At 48.4% G+C, this 24,946-nt stretch overlaps 1 protein-coding gene across 1 annotated transcript in view; it reads right to left on the reverse strand.

Annotated features, from left to right (window-relative positions):
* Positions 1-3,314: 3,314 nt before the first annotated feature.
* The window catches only part of LOC120911917 (FYN-binding protein 1-like), a 274,505-nt gene continuing 252,873 nt past the window's right edge, over positions 3,315-24,946 (reverse strand). The window contains exon 6 of the mRNA XM_040322563.1: positions 3,315-3,468. Coding sequence (XP_040178497.1) covers positions 3,330-3,468 — 139 coding nt within the window. The 3' untranslated portion in view covers positions 3,315-3,329. The remainder of the gene's footprint in view (positions 3,469-24,946) is intronic.

Genomic DNA, 24,946 nt, shown 5'->3' on the forward strand with positions numbered 1-24,946 from the left:
TTAAGCCAGCCCCAGTCTCATGACGGGTTGCTGGTTTGTTGTCAGCTCCTGTTTGTGTAAACCTTCCTGAACCTGTGTTTGAACCTGTTTGACCCGGATTTGACCTTGACAACTCTACGCTTTCTCCTGCACCTGACCCCCGGCTTGTCTCACTGGATCTGCTGCTGTCTCCAACCCCTGACCTCTGGCTTGTACCTCAGACTTTGTTACCTTCTCCAACCCCTGACCTCTGGCTTGCATCCCGGATCTGCTTACAGTCCCTGCCTGAACGTGCTCTCAGTTGTTTGAACTTTTCCAGTACCTGACCCACTGCCAGTATCTGCTACTTTCTACCTTCTGAGTCCGCTGACCAACGCCACCTTGATCTGCTATCAACTCTCAGTCTGCTGCTGGTAACCGGTGCCTCTTTGCGCCCTTCCCCGCTGTTCCACCACCAGGGGGTGAAGTGCGCAGAGTCGCAAAGGTGAGCCGCTCTCGGCATCTCGGCCTCAGTGAGTACTTATCCTGACAGTCGGTATCCAAAATAAGAAACAATCAAACAAGCCAGAAGGACAACCGGTCTCTCCTGCCGCCTGAATTGCGGCATCCTGGAAAATCAACAAAGCATTTTTACAGTTTAATCTGTTGCTTGATAAAGTGCAGTGCTGCATCTTGGCCTAGGCCAACAAGGCACGAATAAAGCAGCTTCCCCCCCGGCTCCAAAAAAAAAAAAAGAGTCCCCGCTGGCTGTAGTGCCAATCTTATGGGACAGACGGGCTGGGGGGCAGGGTCCATGAGGCAAAGCAGCCGCACTGATGCCTGTTGGCATTAAATTACTGTCCGGGTGAGGACGTTCGGACAGAGCACCAGCTGCTGGCCACACTTAATACAACTGGTCTGGCGGCGGCCACCAATACTAAGTGTGGCACTGGTACTGCAGCCTAATGCTCCACTTACCCTTCTCTGTGGCATCCTTGGGAGGAAGTTTTCATATGCAACGTCCTCCTGTACTGGTAGTACAGTAGCACAGAGAAGAGAGGAGGGAAGCTCCCCAGCCAGGTATGGCATAATTTCAATATTATTTGTTTAATTTCTTTAAACATCCTTCATGATCCTTGTCTCCTTGTACTCTCATTTTGCTGCCACTGATTATTTCACTTATTAATATAATGACTAGGGCTTTCTAGTCATTATACAAATAAGTGAAAAAATCCTATGATTACAATCAGTGGTAGCAAACACAAGTCCAGATATCACACAGAGGCTGCACTGATGGGCACTGAAAAGGCTGCACTGATGGGCACTGATAAGGCTGCATTGATGGACACTGATGAGGTGGCACTGATGGACACTGATATGGCTGCACTGATAAGGCTGCACTGATGGGCCCTGATAAGGCTGCACTGATTGCCACTGTTGAGGCGGCACTGATGGCCACTGATGAGGCGGCACTGATAAGCCGCACTGATGGGCGCTAATATGTTACACAGATGGGCACTAATAGGCTGCACTGATGGCCACTGATGAGGGGACACTGATTAAATGGCACTGATGGCCACTGATGAGGCATCACTGATATGCTGCACTGATGAGGCTGCACTGATTGGCACTAATAGGCTGCACTGATGGCCACTGATGAGGCAACACTGATGGCTAATGAAGAGGTGGCACTGATGGGGCTGCACTGATAAGGCAGCACTAATAAAGCAGCACTAATATGCTGCACCGATAGGATGCACTGGTGGCCCCTGATGAGGCTGCACTGATGGCCACTGATGAGGCCGCACTGATGGCCCCTGATGAGGCCGTACTGATGGCCCCTAATGAGGCCGTACTGATGGCCCCTGATGAGGCCGCACTGATGGCCACTGATGAGACTGCACTTCTGTTGCTCTTTTACGATACAGGGCCCCTTTATCTGAATTGCTGCTTTTGTGACAAAGTGTTTCCTGTGGTAGTCTACTATCACTGTACATTAAATTCCAGTATAAAGTGCTGTATACGCCTTTATTAGGACCATGGAACAGGTATACAATGTATCTTTACAAAGATCAAAGAACAGCATTTACCAGCACCATTGTGTCATGACCTGAGGAGGGAGGGATATGTACTGAGATGCAGTCAGTGAGACCTTCCCTGTTATTAAGCTATAGTGCAACTTCCACTTGTGCATTACTGTTTTGTTTTTTTGTTTTTTTTTCAGCAAAACTTGCTTTCTGAAAATATTTTAGAATTGTGTTAAAGCAGCCTGTTGCTAACTAAAATTTGAATTGAAAGGTACCAGCAAACGATGAATGGTTATTTATTTATTTGTTTGGTAGGTGGTGTGTTGAAAGTTTGCTCTTTGCAGAACTCTGGGCTCCAGTGCTATCAGACACTTCCTGGTGTGTTGCATAGTGTGTGCCCCATCATGTTTCTGTGATTCCTTCCACTGAACTGGCCACCAACATACATACAGAAAAGTGAATACTCATCTTCTTTTCATAGCAACTTGGAGTTAGCAACAGGGTCACTTGAAGTAACAAGATAGGCCCGGATTCACAAAGCACTTACGCCGACGTATCTCGAGATACGCCGCGTAAATATGCGCCGTCGTATCTATGCGCCGGACTCTGAAACCAAGATACGCCTGAAAATAGGCTTCATCCGCCTGACGTTAACTTTCCTACGCCGGCGTATCGTGGGCGCATATTTACGCTGGCCGCAAGGGGCGCTCCCATTGATTTCCTATTTAAATATGGAAATGAGGGAGATATGTCGATTCACGAACGTACTTGCACCCGGCGCATAATATACGCGGTTTGCGTAAGTCGTATGTCCGGCGTAAAGTTATTCCCCATATAGGAGGCGCAACCCAAGCAAAAGTATGGACCAGGGAACGCAAGCCGTCGTATTTTACGTCGTTTACGTAGTACGTGAAAATGGCTAGGTGTAAGGTTACGTTCACGTCGTAGGCAGTGATTCTACGTATCTTAGGCAGTTGTTCCGACGTGATTCTGTGCATGCGCACTGGGATGCGTCCATGCGTCCGTTCGTTTTAAGTACTTGTATGGCGCTCGGCCCATCATTTGCATGGGGTCAAACCTCATTAGCATGGCTCACACCCACTTCCACCTACGACGGCTTACGCCAAGGAAACCCAGTGCAGTTTGGGAGGCAAGTGCTTTGTGAATTCGGTGCTTGCCTCTCTGCGCTGCGTCGGCGTAGCGTATATTAGATACGCTACGGCGGCATAAATATGCGCCGATGTATGTGAATCCGGGCCTAAGTGTTTACTGCTGATGGAAGTTCATTTTCAGTTTAAGCAATTTAGTAAAATGCTGCCTTTGTGAAAGATAAAAGTGCAATATTCAGGTGAAGGAATACAATATAATAATGAAGAAACTTACTTGAAATTTTTTTCTAAACTCTTGCTCCTGTTTTTTATTTTTTTTCAGGTTGGTTTCATTCCTCCAGTTAGTAATTAAAACATCTTGCTCCACTGGACGGCTTGAAAAAAAAAAAAAAATCTGTTCATATAACAATTGGGGAAGAAACATGCCAATTACTTGCAAATGCCTACATTTACATTTCCTAAAAAAATTGTAGCCTTTGCTTTAATTACATTGTTACTAGCTGTAAGTAAAAATATGGTACTTTTCCATTTGTTTCTGAAAAGAAAGAAAAAGATCTACTTCTGTATCCATACATTATATAAAGGTTAAAAAAAAGAACCTTGTACAGTACTCATGTATATAGGAACAACCATATTTTCCTAATTTTACTGCTCTTACCTGCAAGACTACTAATAGACAATAGGCTTATTAAGTGTTGCTGACATAAGGAGGCTAAGTTACTAGAGGAGCTGAAAATCTTCATGTAAAAAACAGAATGAATAAATTATCCAATCATGTGAAAAGCCAATTCCTGTTCAATGTGAATACTAGACATATGCACAACGGAAACATTTATTTTATATATGGGTAAAGTAGTTATTCCTGCGCTACAGTGGAAACTATGGGCCGGATTCAGATACATTGGCGTATCTGTCCGCCCCGCGTAACGTATCTCCGATACGTTACGCCGATCTAACTTTGGGCGCAAGTTCTTTATTCACAAAGAACTTGCGCCCTTAGTTAGAGTGGCGTAGCGTATGTGTTGCGGCATAAGGCCGCGTAATTCAAATGGGGATGTAGGGGGCGTGTTTTATTTAAATTTCCCTTGACCCCACGTTTTTTACGTTTTACTTGAACGGCGCATGCACCGTTCTTGAAAACATCCCAGTGCGCATGCTCGAAAATCCGCCGCAAAACGTCATTGCTTTCGACGTGAACGTAAATTACGTCCATCTGTATTAGCGAACGACTTACGCAAACGACGTAAAAAATTCAAAACTCGGCGCGGGAACGGCGGCCATACTTAACATTAGCTACCCCTCACATAGCAGGGGTAACTATACGCCGGAAAAAGCCGAATGCAAACGACGTAAAAAAAAAAGCACCGGGCGGTCATTGGTTTCTGAATCGGCGTAACTTCTCATTTGCATATTCCTCGCGTAATAATACGGAAGCGCCACCTAGCGGCCGGCCTGTAATTGCAGCCTAAGATCCGACGGTGTAAGTCACTTACACCTGTCGGATCTTAGGGATATCTATGCGTAACCTGATTCTATGAATCAGGCGCATAGATACGACCGTCGGAACTCAGAGATACGACGACGTATCAGGAGATACACCGTCGTATCTCTTTCTGAATCCGGTCCACTGTGTGCAGAGGGTAAATTGCGGCAACTACCGTATGGGCCAACCACTACCCACAGTGAGACAATGAAAAAATCAAGAGATGGTGTTGCGCTCCAATAGCATAGAATGGTGTAATTGGCAAAATGTATAAATAACCAAAATAGTATAATTGATAAATGAATGTGCAAATAGACTGACTGAAAGATAAAAATTTGCATCCAAAGGTGTACTGAATGAATGTGCAAACAGTGCAGATAAGGTGACTCAGGTGCATAAATAAAATCACAACGTAAAGATAATATATGCAGTTGCAGAGGAAATCGCAGGATGGTGTTATTCCTCCATCAACATGAATGACTGGACATAACTGATATACAACAATGATGGATGAATAAAACGGTGAACTGAATAAGAGTGCAAATACATACATATAGGTGACTGTATAATGTAAGTAAAAACACATCATATGAATGGTGGATGGAACCGCAAGATTGTCCAATTGTTACAAAGTGTAAATGGTGCAACTGCGACTCAGTCCAAGAGGTGAAGAAATTGCAAGGTGCAAGTAGAGTGTTGGGTGCAGAAATAGAATCGCAGCATAAAAATAATATATGCAGTTGCAGAGGAAATCGCAGGATGGTGCTATACTCCCATCAACATGAATGACTGAACATAACTGATATACACCAATGATGGATGATGCAACTGCGACTCAGTCCAAGAGGTAATGCAATTTAATAAAAAGAAATTGCAAAGTGCGAGTGAAGTGCTGGGTGCTAAATGACATCAGCAGGTGGCAAGGTGACTCGTTGGTGAATCTTCGGTGTATGGTGACACCCGAAGGTGTGCTAGCAAATTACCTTACGGCTGCAAGGTAAGCAGCATTCAATAAAACCAATGGAATCACTTGCTCCAAAGAGTGTCACCAGGCAGGGTAGAGGAAACATAGAGGAGGCTCTCTAGTGTAATATGTTTTAACCTGCCTGGCGGTCTTCCCGAGTCTGACACGGGGTTAGATTTTCCTGCTGCGAGCGGAAACCCCGTGTCAGACTCGGGCTTGCCTCGCTAGATCCACAGGCATGTTTTACTTACCTTGTCCCTGGATCCAGCGATGCCACCGCGCTGTGTGAGCGAGCAGGACCTCGCTCGATTCACACAGTGCCTCCGTGTGACGCCGATCTCCGTTCCCTGCGACGTTACGACGCACGGGGACGGAGAACGGCGCCAAATTCAAAAAAGTAAACAAACACCTTACATACAGTATACTGTAATCTTATAGATTACAGTACTGTATGTAAAAAAAACACACCCCCCCTGTCCCTAGTGGTCTGTCCTGTGTCATGCATGTCATTTTATATAATAAAAACGTTTCTTTCTCCCTGCAAACTGTAGATTGTCCATAGCAACCAAAAGTGTCCCTTTATGTCAAAAATAGTTTTAGATCAGCTAAAAAACAGCGATAATAAATTATAATCACTTGCAGAATTGTGCGATAGCGATTTGTGGGGAAATTCGTCATAAAAAAAAAAAAATAATGACAGCAACAATTCTGCAACTGAGCAAATTTCAGTGATTTTGATTTGATTACATTATTGAATAATTTTTATTATAATTATATTATTATTTGTTATAATTATTTATAATTATTTATTATATTATAATTTATAATTTTGTTTTTAAAAAAATGTCATACCCGGGATGCCTATTAGAAGCTTGTTTGGTCAGATTTAAGTGAGTTATTTCTAAAAATTACAGACCTACAATATAAAACGCCAAATTTCCTTGCAAATAATGGTACCGCTTTTAGCATGTTTTTTCTGACAGAATCATACCGCCAGGGAGGTTAAACGTCAAACGTCACTTCCGGTGTCCTAGTGTCTGACACGTATGGATACTGCTATTTTATTTTTTGCAGTCAGATTTGAGAAAGCCCCACTAAATGTTTGGTATGTGTTCCTATTTACACAGAAGACCTAGGAAAAACAGATGCAGGCTCCATGCACAGCACTGCTTGCAGTATGTGGGCGGTTGGCATTCTGCAACTCTGGGGGGGGGCTTTGCTTCTAATTTTTTACCATCCCTGTCCCATTGCAGAGATTTCCCTCCACTTCATGTCCCATAGCCAAACAGGGAAGGAGAGGAAATCTATGCAAAATAAGAGAATCCCTTGCCCCCCCATCCCCCCCAGGGCATCAGAACATAATGTCCCCACTTGAAAATTTCAGGGTGGGTCTTAAACCGCAAGGGGTGTGGCCTTGACAGGAAGGGGTGGGTCATATTTAAATTAGGGGCAGCACAAAACCTAAATACACCCCTGCGCACAGCCACATCAATTATTTACATCTATCTGTAAATGAACAAACTACAAGTCCCGTCTGCCACTGTGACAGATGTACTTGTAGTTCTCATTGGAACCCCAGTGTGGTGATAACTGCACTCATGGACCTTTTACACTTCCTCCAGCTCTCTAACAGATAGTCCATACCTTGGTACAGATATAGGGGGTTATTTACAAAAGGCAAATCCACTTTGCACTTGAAATTGCACTGAAAGTGAAGTCTCTGTAAATCTGAGGGGCAGATCTGAAATGAGGGGAAGCTCTGCTGATTTTAATATCCAATCATGTCCAAGCTAAAATACTGTTTTTTTATTTTACTTGCATGTCCCCCTCACATCTACAGAGACTGCACATCCAAGTGCAATTTCAATTTTGCACTTGTAGTTTGCACTTGCTGTTGGTAAATAACCCCCATAGAGCTGGAGGAAGAGTCTGCAGGAGCCTAGCACTGCACCTGTGTTCCAATTAACATGGCCCATTTGCCGCAAATATAGGTGCATTTATTTATTCTTTGCCTTCTTTTTTTGTACTTAGCCTTTACCTAATACATAAAATTATTTTAGGAGTTGACTGTAATATCCAGATCAGCAGATGGCACTGCTGTACAAAGCTGTTCTTTTCTATTGTATCCGAGTATATCTCTTCTTTCTTCCTTTGTGATTTCGTTTCATTAAGTTAATGTTTCAGGAAACACACAAAGCTTTGCAAAGCTAATGAGTTAAAAAAAATAATGATAATTACTTTGCAAAGAATGTCTTATTATGTGCAAGGAACATTTTTAAAAAGGATTTTTGTACACTGCCCGATGGATTCTCTGGACAGATCATTTTTCAGATCCCAATTATATCCCCTCTAGTTTGGACGAATCCCTGCTAAAGTTAGCGGACCCAACTCTGGGTCACAGCAGGAATGTAAACCGCCCTTGATACGGAGCGTAGACCGCGGACATTGCTTAACATAACCGTTTTTTTTCTTTCAACGCGATAGCCTGGCGACTGGTGGCCCGGTGCGGACGGGGTGGATCCCTCATGCATCTTTGGTGAGATTCCGATCTTTCTCTTTCTCTCTCTCTCTTTTATTTTTATTATTATTTTTATTATCATTATTATTATTATTATTATTTTCTATAATGGTTAAGCACTTTTACAGTTGTTGCTGTAGACATGGTTAATGCCCCCGAAATGCTGAGATGGCAACGCACGGCAGGGCTCACAACCCACGTGTGTGCGCCCTAAACAATAGCGCCAGCGCTGTGATTCTCATTGTGAAATGCGGGGGCCGGGGGGGCCTGGGCCTGGAGGGTGCGGTTGTTGGAGGCCTTGAATGGCACCCCTCCTCCGGTGTGGACCCTGGGTAGGGTCGCTCCTTCGGATATTTCTTTGTGTTTTCTTTGTTGTTTTGTTGTAATGGAAAAATGTACGTCACTGTTACTAACGAGTATTGCTAAACTGTAAGATGTGACTGAACTCAATAAAATACGTTTTACAAAAAAATAAAAAAAAAAGGATTTTTGCTTGCACAAAATTATTTGATTGAAGTCAGCACAACTTTATCTCATTTACTGATCTAAGACCAGGCATAGATGATGGGAATTTGCAGGAAAGAAATTTGCTCGCTATCCCCAGACAATGCTGACAGTGGAATCCCTCCTGCCGAGCAATTGTCTGCTCCCGGCAGGGGAAGCCATCCTCGCCAGGAGCAGACAGTGATTATCGCTAGCAGCCTTTAGCAGCTGCTTGCGATAATTGCAAGCAAACCCGGCAGGCTGGTTGCATCCAAGTTGCATCGGTCAATCAAATTGGTACATTCAGGCTGATCATTAAGGGTTTGAATCTCAGCCAGTTCCTGCTGAACCGGTCGACATTCGTGTATGGCCAGCCTTCAGTTTGCAAAAAAAGAAAAATATTTTTGCAAAGATAAAATTCATTTAGCTTAGTGAATGAAATTAAGTCTTGCTGCATTTAATCGTTCAATCCTTTATTTTTTTTATTTTATTTTTTCATAATGGTTTTGCTGTTCAAAGTGAACTTTCACTTTATTTTTCATTTACTAGGATAGGTTAAATTTCACTTTGCAAGGTAACTTACCCCACTGGGAGTGATATACTAAGGAACATGCATGTATGCAGTGGTCATGGCTAGACAACAAATAATATTATTTTCAATGTGATTGCGCACAGGCTACAGCATACATGTTATATGTAGCACCCCCTTACTTTCAGTACCGGCACTACGCTAAAGTTAGTGGGGAATGGGAGAGTTATTTTGCTCCCATTCACAATTTGTTAAATTGCAGGGCTGTTGTCCTTTCAGAACTGGCTTGTTGGTCTGCGTTTCAGGGGTGCGTTTCCACCTCTGGGCGGCAGTTGGCGCTAGAGGGGTTCTGGCAGAGCCACTTTTGCCCAGCAGCCAATTAGAGGAGTTTTTCTCTCGCTGGGCGTGCTGGGGAAGGGTATATCTGGGGCAGACGCCATTGATTCTAAGTCCTTTTCGCAGGGTCCGAGTTCCAGGTGCGGCATCCACCTTCAGGGTGCGCGCATCCATGGACCCCGCCACCATGGCCTACCTGGCCGGAGTTGCACACCATGCAGAGCTTTATCCTGGTGCTGAAAGGGGCCCCAGCGACTTGCTGGGTCCCAACCTTTGCTGAGAGGATCCTAAGCTGAGAGCTGTGCGGTGGGGAATCGGCTCAGGGAGAACCCGGAGAGAGGTTATCCAGGAGGCCTGAACGAACCATCGGGGATCTGGTCACCACGATACTGACAGGTATATTGCAGCTGTCAACTGGTGACCTTAACTGAATTTACTGGGAGGATTCGCTCAATCCAATTATTGCACCCTAAATCGCTAGGCCTGTGGCAGAGGTCCAGAGTCAGGCCTGTGGCAGAGGTCTGTTCCTCCCAGCAATTTGCAAGTGACACTTTGGCTGCCAGGCTTGTGGCAGAGGTCTGTTCGGGGGCACTTTACCCACTCTGGCTAGAGTGGCGACGAACTGATTTCATTATTACGGAGAGCGAGACTGCTCTTTTTCATATCCAAGGCCTGATACTAAAGTTGTTCTCATGCTTCATCAACCTTTCCTATCTTGTCTTATGTTGATGTTGGCCATGTTGGGCCTTGGAATAAAGCATTGAAGAAAATTCAATTGATGACTGGACCTTCGCTCATTGCCTCTAGGGGTGTCTAGTATCACCCCTAGACACCCTGCAAGGTAACTCAATACGCCAATCCCACAAACAACCAGCGGCTCCTGCGGGGGTAGCGCTACATGTAAATTTACTAACTACTAGCTTAATGTGTTTTGCTTTGGAATGTTTTGTTGTGGTGCGTTAATGTGCATGTGTTTCAAATCAGTTGTGCTGCATATGACATTCTAAATGCATACCTCACAACTTTTGAACTTCTGAATGAGAGACACTTAAGGGAGGAAGCGACCAACAGTGCACTAAGCACACCCCAGCAGAAGTGGGAGCGGCTTAATTGGCGTTATTAAACAAAACCCAAGTTTCCTCGTACCTCGATTTGATTGCTGCGCCACAAGAGTCTTACGCACACATACAAACCCCATCATGATTATTTTAATTAAAAAAGAAGAAAAAACTTTCATTACAAACGGTTTTGCATAAACTGTGCAGGTTTCAGGAATGCGTTGCGTACAAAGAACCGGGTTCAGGAGTGCGTTATGTACAGAGTGCAGGGTTCTGGAGTGCATTAGGTACAGGAAGGTGGGTTCTGCAGTAAGTTATGCAGGGGTACAGGGTTCAAGAGTATGCTAGGTACAGAGTCCATTCATCTACTGACATTTCAATATTGCACCTCTCCTCAACTATAACCTCTGGACATACAGACACACACAAACACATACAAACACGCACACATATACAAGCACAGGCACACACACATACAAACATACACACACACACACACACCCCCATAAACAAGCACACACATATACAGTTGTGTTCCAAATTATTCAACCCCCAATGCTGTAAAGGGTTTTAGGGAATTTAGTGTACATTTGTAATTGTATTAATAATTAAATCCTACAAGGACTTCTTAAAGAACCATATGCAACTAAAATGACATCAATTGGTTTTGTAATACAGTAGTAAATGTTTATTTTGTGAATTCTTCATTTACACAATTATTCAACCCCTTAAAAAGACTACCACTCTGAAGAACAGAGGTTCATTGAAGTGTTTTCAATCAGGTATTGAAAACACCTGTGGATGTCAGGGAGCAGCAATAAAGCCTAATAAGCACCAATTAGGCAGCTTTAAAATGACTGTGATACTCAGCTCCTTCTAGACATTTACTGGTGTGGTTACAAACATGGTGAAGTCAAGAGAATGGTCCGGGAAGACAAGAGAAGAGGTGATTACTCTTCACAGGAAGGGCAATGGCTATAAGAAGATTGCAAAGATGTTAAACATACCAAGAGACACCATAGGAAGCATCATTCGCAAATTCAAGGCAAAGGGCACTGTTGAAACGCTACCTGATCGTGGCAGAAAGAAGATGCTGACTTCGACTGCTGTGCGCTACCTGAAGCGTAGAGTAGAGAAAAGTACCCGTGTGACTGCTGAGGAACTGAGAAAAGATTTGTCAGATGTGGGTACTGAAGTTTCTGCTCAGATAATACGGCGCACACTGCGTAATGAAGGCCTCCATGCCAGAACTCCCAGGCGCACCCCCTTGCTGTCTCCAAAGAATAAGAAGAGTCGACTGCAGTATGCCAAAAGTCATGTGGACAAACCACAGAAGTTTTGGGATTGTGTTCTGTGGACTGATGAAACAAAATTAGAAGTGTTTGGGCCCATGGATCAACGGTATGTTTGGAGGAGGAAGAACAAGGCCTATGATGAAAAGAACACCTTGCCTACTGTGAAGCATGGTGGGGGGTCAATCGTGCTTTGGGGCTGTTTTGCTTCTGCAGGTACAGGGAAGCTTCAGCGTGTGCAAGGTACCATGAATTCTCTTCAGTACCAGGAGATATTGGATGACAATGTAATGCAGTACGTCACAAACCTGAGGCTTGGGAGACGTTGGACCTTTCAACAGGACAATGATCCCAAGCATACCTCCAAGTCCACTAGAGCATAGTTGCAGATTAAAGGCTGGAACATTTTGGAGTGGCCATCGCAGTCACCAGACTTAAATCCGATTGAGAACCTCTGGTGGGACTTAAAGAAAGCAGTTGCAGTGTGCAAGCCTAAGACTGTGACTGAACTGGAGGCTTTTGCCCATGACGAATGGGCGAAGATACCCGTAGATCGCTGCAAGACATTTGTGTCAAGCTATGCTTCAAGTTTAAAAGCTGTTATAACTGTAAAAGGATGTTGTACTAAGTACTAAGGTTGGATGTCACTTGGGGGTTGAATAAAACTGATAATGATGTGAGCACAGAAAAGACATTTGTGGTTATTTCATTATAAATGTTATGTTATATTTGTCTGACCTACAGTACACGTGCCTCTTTGATTTAATTGTAAGCAGGATGACTGAATGATCAAAATCAATGTCAAACTGGCCAAAACAATCAATTTCAGTGGGGGTTGAATAATTTTGAATACAACTGTATACAAACATACACACACACATATACAAGAACCCAGACAAACATGTAAACACACACATACAAAGACACACAAACACACATACAAAGACACACACACATACAAAGACACAGACACACACATCTCTCCTCTGACCTCCCCTTGCCCAAAGCTCTACCATCTTTCACATGCTTACCTATGTAAAAGCACCTTTCTGTAGCTGGCTCTGTCACAGCTTTGTTTTCTTTTTCAGTGCACTAAGGCTGGCCATACATTATACAATTTTCTTCTATAGATTTCCTTTAGATTTACCAAAACCATATATTATGAGGTCAAATCTAAACAGTTTCAATTTGTGTGTAATCAGGCAGGCCCTTGTACACAGGGCCGATCCGCCCTATACGCTTGCTACGCAAGCTGCGTAGGGCCCCCGCAAATTACTTGAGGCCCCCTGCTGCCGCTAGAGGTCCGCAGCCGGGCGGAGACAATGGGCCATATTCTGAGAGAAGTTACGATGGAGTATCTCAGGATACTCCATCGTATCTCTCTTTTTTGGCCCGTGTATCTATGCGACTGATTCTTAGAATCATTTTCGCATAGATACACTTAAGATCCGCCATGTGTAAGTCACTTACACTGTCGGATCTTAAATGTAATTACGCCGCCCGCCGCTAGATGGCATTTACGTGAAGGTCTCATTTGTTTATGCAAATGAGCCTGCTACGCCGATTCCCGAGCGATTTCGCGTCGCGTACCCGTCGCTAACGCCGTTTGCGTAAGCGGAAACTTACTCCTGCTATATGAGGAGTAAGTTTCCGCATGTCCCACGTAGGCCATGTTACGGATAGCGTCGGGTCCGCGTCGTGTTTTTCCGTCGGCTACGTCGTTTCCCCAAGTCGTTCTTGAATACGACTTTACGTCAATGACGCACACGTCGGCGTCATTGACGTTTTCCGCCGAGAACTGGAGCATGCGCACTGGGCTTTCTTAAGCCCGGCGCATGCGCAGTTACTTAGAATCGGGGGCGCGCTTAATTTGAATAGAAGCCGCCCCCTTGAATATACGCGTGGCTACGCCGGGCCATTTACACTCCGCCGCCCCAAACTACGGAGCAAGTGTTTGGGGAATACAGCACTTGCTCCTGTAGTTTGGGGCGGCGGAGTGTAAATGCCTTATGCGCCGTCCGCGGACATTTACAGAGAATATGGGCCAATGTCTCCGCCGACCGCTATTTTCTTGAAGACCAAAAAAAAGGAAGCCGGGTGGCTGCCAAAAAGAATTGAGCTGTGGCACCGCCCACTTCACGCCCTGCTGCCGTCTGTCTGTGAAATGATGTGGGAAGGGGCGGGGTTGGGCGGCACCGCAGCTCAATACCTATTGGCAGCCACCCGGCCGGCTCCTCCACTGTCCACTCTGTACTGTAATGGCGGCAGAGAGAGTCTCTGCTGCTGGGGGACCATACCTGATGTAAGGGGGACTCCGCTGGGAATACATGATGTAAGGGGGAAATTCCGCTGGGAATGCCTGATGTAAGGGGGAACTCCGCTGAGAATGCCTGATGTAAGGGGGGACTCCGCTGGGAATGCCTGGTGTAAGGGGGGACTCCGCTGGGAATGCCTGATGTAAGGGGGGACTCCGCTGGGAATGCCTGATGTAAGGGGGACTCCGCTGGGAATACATGATGTAAGGGGGACTCCGCTGGGAATACATGATGTAAGGGGGGACTCCGCTGGGAATGCCTGGTGTAAGGGGGGACTCCGCTGGGAATGCCTGATGTAAGGGGGACTCCGCTGGGAATGCCTGATGTAAGGGGGACTCCGCTGGGAATACATGATGTAAGGGGGACTCCGCTGGGAATACATGATGTAAGGGGGGACTCCGCTGGGAATACATGATGTAAGGGGGGACTCCGCTGGGAATGCCTGATGTAAGTGGGGACTCCGCTGGGAATGCCTGATGTAAGGGGGAACTCCGCTGGGAATGGCTGATGTAAGGGGGGACTCCGCTGGGAATGCCTGGTGTAAGGGGGCTCCGCTGGGAATGCCTGATGTAAGGGGGGACTCCGCTGGGAATGCCTGATGTAAGGGGGGACTCCGCTGGGAATACATGATGTTTGGGGGGACTCCGTTGGGAATGCCTGATGTAAGGGGGAACTCCGCTGGGAATGCCTGGTGTAAGGTGGGACTCCGCTGGGAATGCCTGGTGTAAGGGGGGACTCCGCTGGTAATGCCTGGTGTAAGGGGGACTCCGCTGGGAATGCCTGGTGTAAGAGGGGACTCCGCTGAGAATGCCTGGTGTAAGGGGGGCTCCGCTGGGAACGCCTGATGTAAGGAGGGGCTCCGCTGGGGACACCTGATGTAAGGAGGGGCTCCGCTGGGGACACCTGATGTAAGGAGGGGCTTCGCTGGCGACACCTCTTTCTCTCCCTCTTTCTTTCTCTCCCTCTTTTTTTCTCTCCCTCTTTCTTTCTCTCCCTCTTTCTTTCTCTCCCTCTTTCTTTCTCTCCCTCTTCCTTTCTCTCCCTCTTTCTTTCTTTATTTTTTCTCCCTCCATCCCTCATTCATCTCAAACTCTAACCACACCCATCCAAACCACGCCCATGTGCGCCACGCCCAATATTTCACATAAACCACGCCCATTTTTCGCTGCCATAGAGGGCCCCTTAGCAGAATTTTGGTTAGGGCCCCAGGGAGGTCAGAATCGGCACTGCTTGTACTACACAGTTGAAGGTAAATCTAAAGGAAATTAAATAAGAAAATTGTATGGTGTATGGCCAGCTTAAGTGCACACTCATTTTCAGCTCCCAATCTCCCTGACCAGGAAGTAGATAAGGATAAAGGTGCAGCTCACCTCCCCTTGAACATGATGTACTGGGCCAGACCAGTACTTGTCCTGGGTCTGAGAGCAGGGAGGCAGCAGTGGGAGAGATATTACTTTAACTTTTACCTACAGAAGCCATGCTATGAGTGCTGAAATCCCTGGGTACAGTATGTGAATGCACAATTGATTTTACACCTTGGCATCTTTTCCCCACCAGCAATGTATAAATGAGGGCTGTTTCCTTATACACTGGTTTCTTGACAAAAGGGTGGGTCTGGGTAACAGTCCAGCCCATGCCCGACATCACAGGTTGAATATGACAGCTGCCAGCATTCTCTGCAGCTAAACTGAGCCAATCAATGGCTGTGCTGGATGCGCTGGAAGTTACTATATGATCATCAACTGATGAAGTGATTCGGGGCAAAGCCCTTGTACTGTGGGACTGCAGGACAGAGGTATATATGCAGGAAAGTTGGGAGGTACTGTATGTGAATGTGCTGCCAATGCACCACAACACGGGACGGCGCATGCGCCGTTCATTATACGTATCTGTCTGGCGCTCGGCCCATCATTTGCATGGGGTCACGCCTCATTTGCATGGCTCACGGCCACTTCCACCTACGCCGGCTTACGCCTAGGAAACCCAGCGCAGTTTTGGGAGCAAGTGCTTTGTGAATTCTGTGCTTGCCTCTCTGCGTTGCGTCGGCGTAGCGTACAGGAGATACGCTATCTGTGCCCCTTTCTGATGATCATGTGCTGGTCGGAGCGGAGGGAATATTTCTTCAGTTTCGGGCACATGCCCATTCAGCTTCCCTCGCATGTTCTTCTGCCTTGGCTCAAATCCTGGCCAGCCACCTGCCTATCTCTTTGCCTTCCCACCGCTCCCCATCCAGTAGTATCCGGGGCCCGAAGAGTAAGACTTAAGAGGCTGTGAGGCGGGCGTCGACGGGCAGAGAGTCGCTGATTGTTGCCATTACTAGTAAAAAAAAAAATATGTCCCTGGATTTCATTTAAAAAATCTTGTCACCTTACATCACAGTGAAATCACGATATTGCAAATGTAGCTCTTGGTTGCTACTAGCAGGCCCGGACTGGCCATAGAGCACACCGGGCACTTGCCCGGTGGGCCGGGGGCCGTCGGGCCGCATGTGTCTGTGGGGTCAGGGCAGCTGAACTGCTCCTTGAGCCGCCGCCACTCACCCGGCCTCTATGCGGCTCGCCGGCCGGCCGCCATTATAGTTGGGGCCGGGGGCGGAGACTACAGGTCACGTTGCCTGTGTGACCATGAAGAGGGACGAGATCTGCAAGAGCCACGCCCGCAAGACAGGAGGAAAAGTGAGTGCGTTCTTGAGCGCCTGGATAGAAGGAGTCGCTGCATACACACAGTAGAAGAATCCATCTCTTTATTTTTCAGCTACAGCCTTTGAATGCTTCTCATTCTCTCCCTCCATTCAGAGGCTGTAGGAGAAAAAGTGTGTATGCAGCGACTCCTCCTATCCAGCTTCTTTCTACTGCCCCCTAGTGCTCTCAGGCTCCCACCATGCACTCAAGTGTCCCCCCCCCCCTCGGCTCTCAGGCTCCTCCACTGCACTCCAGCCCCCCCCCCCAGTGATCTCCAACTCCCCCACTGCACTCCAGCCCCCCCAGTGATCTCCAACTCCCCCAATGCACTCCAGCACCCCCGGTGACCTCCAACTCCCTTCACTGCACTCCAGCCCCCCCCAGTAATCTCCAACTCCCCTACTGCACTCCAGCCTCCCAGTGATCTCCAACCCCCCCCACTGCACTCCAGTACCCCCCCCCAGTGATCTCCAACTCCCCTACTGCACTCCAGCCCCCCCCACAGTGATCTCCAACTCCCGCCACTGCACCCCAGTGATCTCCAACTCCTGCCACTGCACTCCCACCCCCCAGTGATCTCCAACTCCCGCCACTGCACTTCAGCCCCCCCCCCAGTGATCTCCAACTCCCCCACTGAACTCCAGCCCCCCCAGTGCTTCTCCATCCCCCCCCAGTGCTCCCCAGCCCCCTCAGTGCTCTCATGCCCCCCTGTGCTCATCAGCCCCCTGCACTCTCTGGCCCCCCTGTGCTCTCCAGCCCCCCTAGTGCTCTCAGGCCCCCATGCTCTCCACCCCCCTGTGCTGTTCGCCTCCTGTGTTCTCTGCCCCTGCTTGTGCTCTCCAGCCCTCCGTGGTTTACGCCCCTTCAGTGCTCTCAGACCCCCCTGTGCTATCAGGCCCCCTGTGTTCTTTAGCACCCCTTTACTCTTTGGCCCTCCAGTGCTCTCAGGCCCCCCTGTGCTCATCAGCACTCTCTAGCCCCTCCCAGGGCTCTCCAGCCCCCTTTATGCTCTGGCCCCCCAGTGCTCTCAGACCCCCTGTGCTTGTTGGCACTCCCCAGCCCCTCTCAGGGATCTTCAGCCACCCTGTGCTCTCAGACTCCCCTGTGCTCTCAGGCCCCCCTATGCTCTTTAGCACCCTTTACTCTCAGACCCCCCTGTGCTCATTAGCAATCTCCAGCCCCTCCATGTGCTCTTCAGCCCCTCCCTGTGCTCTCCAGCCCCTCCCTGTGCTCTCCAGGCTGCCCTGTGCTCTCCAGGCCCCCCTGTGCTCTCCAGGCCCCCCTGTGCTCTCCAGGCCCCATGCTCTTTACCCCCTGTGCTCTTCACCCCCTGTGCTGTTTGCCTCCCGTGTTCTCTGCCCCTGCTTGTGCTCTCCAGCCCCCCGTGGTCCACGCCCCCTCTGGGCTCTCCAGCCCCTCTGTGCTCTCCGCCCCCCGTGCTCTTCACTATTGTGTTCTCTGCCCCTGCTTGTGCTCTCCAGCCATCCATAGGCCCTGCCCCCTCAGTCCTCTTCGACCCCCCCAGTGCTCTCCAAATCCCCTGTGCTCTCCGGCTCCCCCTTGTGCTTTCCATCTCGCCATGCTCTTCACTCCCTGTGCTCTCTGGCCCACCTAGTGCTCTCAATCCCCCCTAGTGCTCTCCACACTACCCTGTGTTCTCCACCCCCCACATTCTCCGCCCCCCCCCCCCCATGCTCCCTGTGCCTCCCGGTAAATATGCCATGGGCTGCTCAGTCGTAAATGCCCGGGCCTATTTTTTGTCCCAGTCCGGGACTGACTACTAGTAACTAACATCCACCATATCACCCTGCTGCCAGACCCCCATCTATCACCTCAGAGACAATGAACAGTCATTTATGTTGTTTTGTTTTGCTTATTGGGTGGATATAGCTTGGTTGGGGGAAAGGGGATATGGGATGCCCAAAGAACATGTTGCTTTGCCATCATATTAAATAACTTGAAATTTGGTTGAGCCTCTGATGCACAGATAATATCTACAGTCACTTCCCCTGCATCACCATGCAGACTATTTCTCCTCCTCTGCGTATCTCCTGCAGTCTCTTGCTCCCAGGAATTCTCTCCTCCTGCACAAACTTTACTGTAGATCCTTATCCTTCCTGGCACATCCTCCTCTATGAGCAAAAGAGGCCGCTCTGAACAGTCTCAATGGCTGGCTATGAAATGTGCTGTTACTAGGCCAGAGGTCTGCCGTACCTCTCCCCGGGGGCCTAGTAATTTAGTAGCATGTGCAGCTTGGTGGACTACTGTTCCCAGTTAGTCTGGTCTGCAAATCGTGCGCCCTCAGGCTGCATCGATTTGACACTTCTCCCACAGTCTCTCCTCTGGTCTCACACCCAGCTCCACCGACCTTTTCCTGCCCCGAGTCCATGATGGTTAACTTTAACTGGACACATGTTCTGACAGCTTCTCCAGCCCCTCTGTTCTAGGATACTCCATCCATGACCGTGTAAGGATGTAGCTCCCTCCCAGCTTTCCCTTATATGGGACGTCTGCCCCCTGCCAATTCCAAGTGGTGATTGGTCAGGGCTCCTCACATGAGCTCCCTTCATGTGCCCTGCCCCTCTTCCAGATCATTCTCCCTGGAAGCAGGGGAGGCACCCCAGAACTAGAGCACAGGTGGTCACACCTACTGCTACACTAACCACTCCCTGCCCTCACATCAAAACAAGCAGGCCTAGCCTGAAGCATAGGCCTGCCTAAATTTACCTGCACTGACAGTCTCCCTAGCAAAAATCCTACTCTAGCACCTACCTACAGTTGAGGGTGCTACACAAAAACATTTAAATGTATGAATGTGTCTGTGTTCATTCCTTTTATCACAATAGACTTCTTATTCAAGTAATCAATACACCAAGGGGTAGATTCACGTACGGGCGCCTAAAATTAGGACAGCCTAGCCTACTCTTTTTAGGCTACACCGCCAAAAATTATTTAGGTTAGAAGTGATTCTCAAACCACTTACCTTAAAATTTTCGGCGGCGTAGCCCAAAACGACCGGGCGTAAGCGCGCCTAATTCAAATGACTGGGAGGGGGGCGTGTAGTATTGAAATGAGGCTTGACCTCACGTTTTTTGAAGTTTTTTACACTGCGCATGCGCCGGGCGACTACATTTCCCAGTGCGCATTGTGGCTAAGTAGGCCGTATGGGCCTATTGATTTAGACGCGTACGTAAACAACGTAAATCCCGATTCGCGGACGACTTGCGCAAACGACGTAAAAAATTCGAACCTCGCGGCGGGAACGGCGGCCATACTTAACATTTTTATTCCACCTCATAGGTGGAATAACTTTAGGCGGCCTATCGCGTACGGAAACGACGTAACTCGACGGTGTAGGCCCGGCGTACGCTCGTAAATCGTCGGGAATCAGCGTATCCCCTCATTTACCTAATCTAGGCCGGCCGCAATGGCAGCGCCATCTAGCGGCCAAAAGAAACAATGCAATCTAAGATAGAATGGCGCAAGCCAGCCTATCTTAGGTATGTTTAAGTGTATCTCTGTTTGAGAATACACTTAAACATAGGCCGGCTTAGATTCAGAGTTAGGTCGGCTTATCTGTAGATAAGCCGGCCTAACTCTTTGTGAATCTACCTACAAGTGTTTATATCAGGGGTCTCAAACTCAAATTACCTGAGGGCCACAAAACAAGTTTCCATATCCGCATGCAAACTTTCAAACTTCAAAAGCAGTACTGGTGTCAGCGAACGCATTATTAACCCTGACCACTACACTGCACACTGACCACTACACTACACACTGACCACTCACCATCAGGGTACAGCACATCAGGGCACAGGGCACAGCACACATGAGTGCACAGCGCACATCAGGGTACAAAGTCCAGCACATCAGGGTACAAAGTCCAGCACATCAGGGTACAAAGCCCAGCACATCAGGGTACAAAGCCCAGCACATCAGGGTACAGGGCACATCAGAGCACAGCACATAGGGGTACAGCACAACAGGCCACATCAGGGTGCACAGCACATCAGGGCAGGGCATATCAGGACAGGGCACATGACAGTGCATGACATGGCACATCAGGGCACAGCACATCAGGACAGGGAACATGGCACATCAGGGTACAGGGCACATGAAACAGCACATCAGGGTACAAAGCCCAGCACATCAGGGTACATGGGGCACATCAGGGTACATGGGGCACATGGCACATCAGGGTACATGGGCCACATCAGGGTACATGGGGCACAATCAGAGCACATCAGGGCACATGGGGCATATCAGGGCACATACGAGCACACCAGGGCACATGGGGCACATGAGAGCATATCAGGGCACAATCAGGGAACATGGTGCACACCAGGGAACATGGGGCACATGAGAGCACATTAGGGCACAGCACATCAGGACAGGGCACATGGCACATGACATGGCACATCAGGGCACAGCACATCAGGACAGGGCACATGGCATATCAGGGTACAGGGCACATGAAACAGCACATCAGGGTACAAAGCCCAGCACATCAGGGTACCCCATGTACCCTGATGTGCTGGGCTTTGTACCCTGATGTGCTGTCTCATTTGCCCTGTACCCTGATGTGCCATGTGCCCTGATGTGCTGGGCTTTGTACCCTGATGTGCTGTTTCATGCGCTCTGTACCCTGATGTGCCATGTGCCCTGTCCTGATGTGCTGTGCCCTGTCCTGTACCCTGATGTGCCATGTGCCCTGTCCTGATGTGCTGTGCCCCATGTGCCCTCATGTTCCCCATGTTCCCTGGTGTGCCCCATGTTCCCTGGTGTGCCCCATGTTCCCTGATGTGCCCTGATGTGCTCTCATGTGCCCCATGGCACATCAGGGTACATGGGCCACATCAGGGCACAATCAGAGCACATGGGGCATATCAGAGCACATGGGGCACATACGAGCACACCAGGGCACAATCAGGGCACATGGGGCACATCAGGGCACAATCAGGGAATATGGGGCACATGAGAGCACATCAGGGCACATGGGGCACAGCACATCAGGACAGGGCACATGGCACATCAGGGTACAGGGGAAGGGGAACCCTGATGTACAGAGCCCAGCACATCAGGGCACATGAGGGTACATGGGGCACATGAGGGCACATGGCACATTGGGGCACATGAGGGTTCATGGGGCACATAAGGTCACAATCAGGGCACATGAGAGCACATCAGGGAACATGAGAGCACATCAGGGCACATGAGAGCACATCAGGGCACATGAGAGCACATCAGGGCACAATCAGGGCACATGAGAGCGCATCAGGGCACATGGGAGCACATCAGGGCACATAGGAGCACATCAGGGCACATGAGAGCACTCCAGGGAACATGAGAGCACATCAGAGCACATGAGAGCACATCAGGGCACATGAGGGCACATCAGGGCACATGAGAGCACATCAGGGCACATGAGAGCACATGAGAGCACATCAGGGCACATAAGAGCACATCAGGGCACATGAGAGCACATCAGGGCACATGAGAGCACATCAGGGCACATAAGAGCACATCAGGGCACATGAAAGCACATCAGGGCACATGAGAGCACATCAGGGCACATGAGAGCACATCAGGGCACATGAGAGCACATCAGGGCACATGAGAGCACATCAGGGCACATAAGAGCACATCAGGGCACATGAAAGCACATCAGGGCACATCAGAACACATTAGGGCACAATCAGGGCACATGAGAGCACATCAGGGCACATGAGAGCACACCAGGGCACAGGTCAGCATTTACTTGTTGTTTTCTTCAAAGGCAGAGTAGCGCAGGAAGCGTCTGTCATAAGTTCACTTGTCTCTCATGTCACGCTTCTACTCCCCGGCAGCCCCCCCTCTCGTCCATCTCAGATGATGTCACAAGCAAATGGGGATGGACGAGAAGAGAGGAGGGGCCGCCAGGGAGTAGCAGTGTGACATGAGAGACAAGTGAACTTATGACAGACGCTTCCTGCGCTACTCTTCATGCACCTCGATCTACACTTCCGCGGCACCCGCCCTGCCTGCGGGCCATTTAAAACCGGTCCGCGGGCCGGTACTTTGAGACACCTGGTTTATATGCTTCCAAATTAACTGTTCATACACCAATATTATCTCCACTGTGCATTTGAGAGAGTCCTACCTTTCATATCATGCTCTCACCTTCCACTGTGACCCTACATAAATATCAGGCCAAAGGCACTTTCCCTTAAAAAAACAATCAGATGCACTGATATAAGCTGGTAACAGGTGGTGTTACGTACCTGGTTTCCAGAGTCTGATGCAGGGTAGCCTCTCTTACGACTCTGGTTCGCGAGCCACTGGATATGGGACAGCGGGCTCGGAGCACAGAGGGGTAGGAGTGCCGGGTGGTGATGTGTAGAAGCAGGTGGACGAATACCTCTGGCAAGTAGATGCTGAACGTACAGCGGAGGATGGGTCAGCGACCCGCACAGAAGCTGCGACTACAGCGGCACAAGTTAGTAACAGTTCAGGTAGGATGGGTCAGCGACCCGCACAGAAGCTGCGACTACAGCGGCACAAGTTAGTAATAGTTCAGGTATACCGGGAAAGCAGGGTCAAACAAGCCGGGTCATAACAAGTGATCGTGCAGAAAGATGACTGAAGAATGGTCGGTAAACAAGCAGGTGGATCTGGCAGCAGTGAAGTCAAGCAGGCGGATGGTCAAACGGAGCCGGGTCAGGATAGGAGAGATGAGAGGAGTCAGACAAGCCGGGTTCGGTGTTCAAATCAGGTTTCAGGTAGAGTAGTCAAAACAAGCCAAGTTCAGTGTTTAAATCAGGTTTCAGATAGCAAACAGGTCTCAGATAGGATCCACGTCAGAACTGCAGATCAGGCAGCAAAGACACTGTGCTGCTGAGGTGTTTAAATAGGCCAGCCTGCTGTTAATCACTGAAATCAGTCTCCACCATTAACCCTTAAGTGGCAGATCCATGACAGGTGGTCTGCATTTTAAATGTGTACGGCCCTTTAAGGGATCGCATCTCCCACTCCTCTTCTCTGCAATGAAACTCAGACAGCAAGGGAACTCCTCATAGTGTAGCAAGTTAAAACCTTATTATTTTTTCCACTTGGGCCCCTTTCATACCTGCGGACCGTACGTCCGCTTTTTCATCCATCCGCGGATGAAAAAGGGACATACATTGGTCCCTATGAGATTGCGGGTTTCAGCAGATGAACATCCGCTGACACCCGATCTTGTCCGCCTCCGCAATGATCCGATTCTGCAGGCAGAAGAAAACCCTATTTTTCCTTCCGTCTGCGGATCAGATGAACACGGACATACGGTCCGTGTTCATTCGATCCCCCATAGGGGAGACCGGAGAAAAGACAGGGCGGTCCCTGCACAGTGTGCGGGGACCGCCCTGTCATCCGTCGGCTCAGCGGGGATCAAAGGAACGATCCCCGCTGAGCATACGGAGGTGGATCATTACTGATCCGCCCCGTGTGAAAGGGGCCTTACAATGTTGCAGAAAACCAGGCATATACAGTGTGCAAAACTGACATCCAGGCACTGACTGCGTCACTTCTGGTTTTGGCAAATACTTTATTCTCCTCCACCCTGAATGTGTCGTCACGCTACTACATGACTTCCTCCGAGGCTAGACGCCTAAACGGGAAAACACTTTTGACCTGATAATTATACAGGTCCACAGTGGAAGGTAAAAGCATGACATGAACGGTGGTGGGACCCTCTCAAATGCATAGTGGAGGAAATATGGATATATGAACATTTAATTTGAAAGCATATGAAGACATTGTACATTAATTACTTGAATAAGAAGTCATTGTGATAAAAGGAATTTATACAGAGACATTCATATGTTCAAATGTTTATTTGCAATATCATGATTTGACTGTGATGCACATTTTTGCTTTATTTATTATGAATTGCATTAGCACAAAAAATATATTTTTTTTTAAACAGATGTAGTGAACAAAAGGTTTAGGCTATCAATTGTGGGAACACAATAGATGGTTGAAGCAACCTGTCATTATTATTGATTTACTGGTTATTGGCTGTATTACGCAAAGAGTAACACGGCAGCTATCTATTATTGACACAGACAGCGGGCTGAGCTCCACCCCTGCTCCCTCAACACTGGCTTTGATTGACAGCAATTTGAGCCAATGGCTTCCACTGCCGCAGCAAAGACTGTGAGACCTGGAAGTGAG

The sequence above is a fragment of the Rana temporaria genome, chromosome 1, assembly GCF_905171775.1.
Source record: "Rana temporaria chromosome 1, aRanTem1.1, whole genome shotgun sequence".
Taxonomy (NCBI): Eukaryota; Metazoa; Chordata; class Amphibia; order Anura; family Ranidae; genus Rana; species Rana temporaria.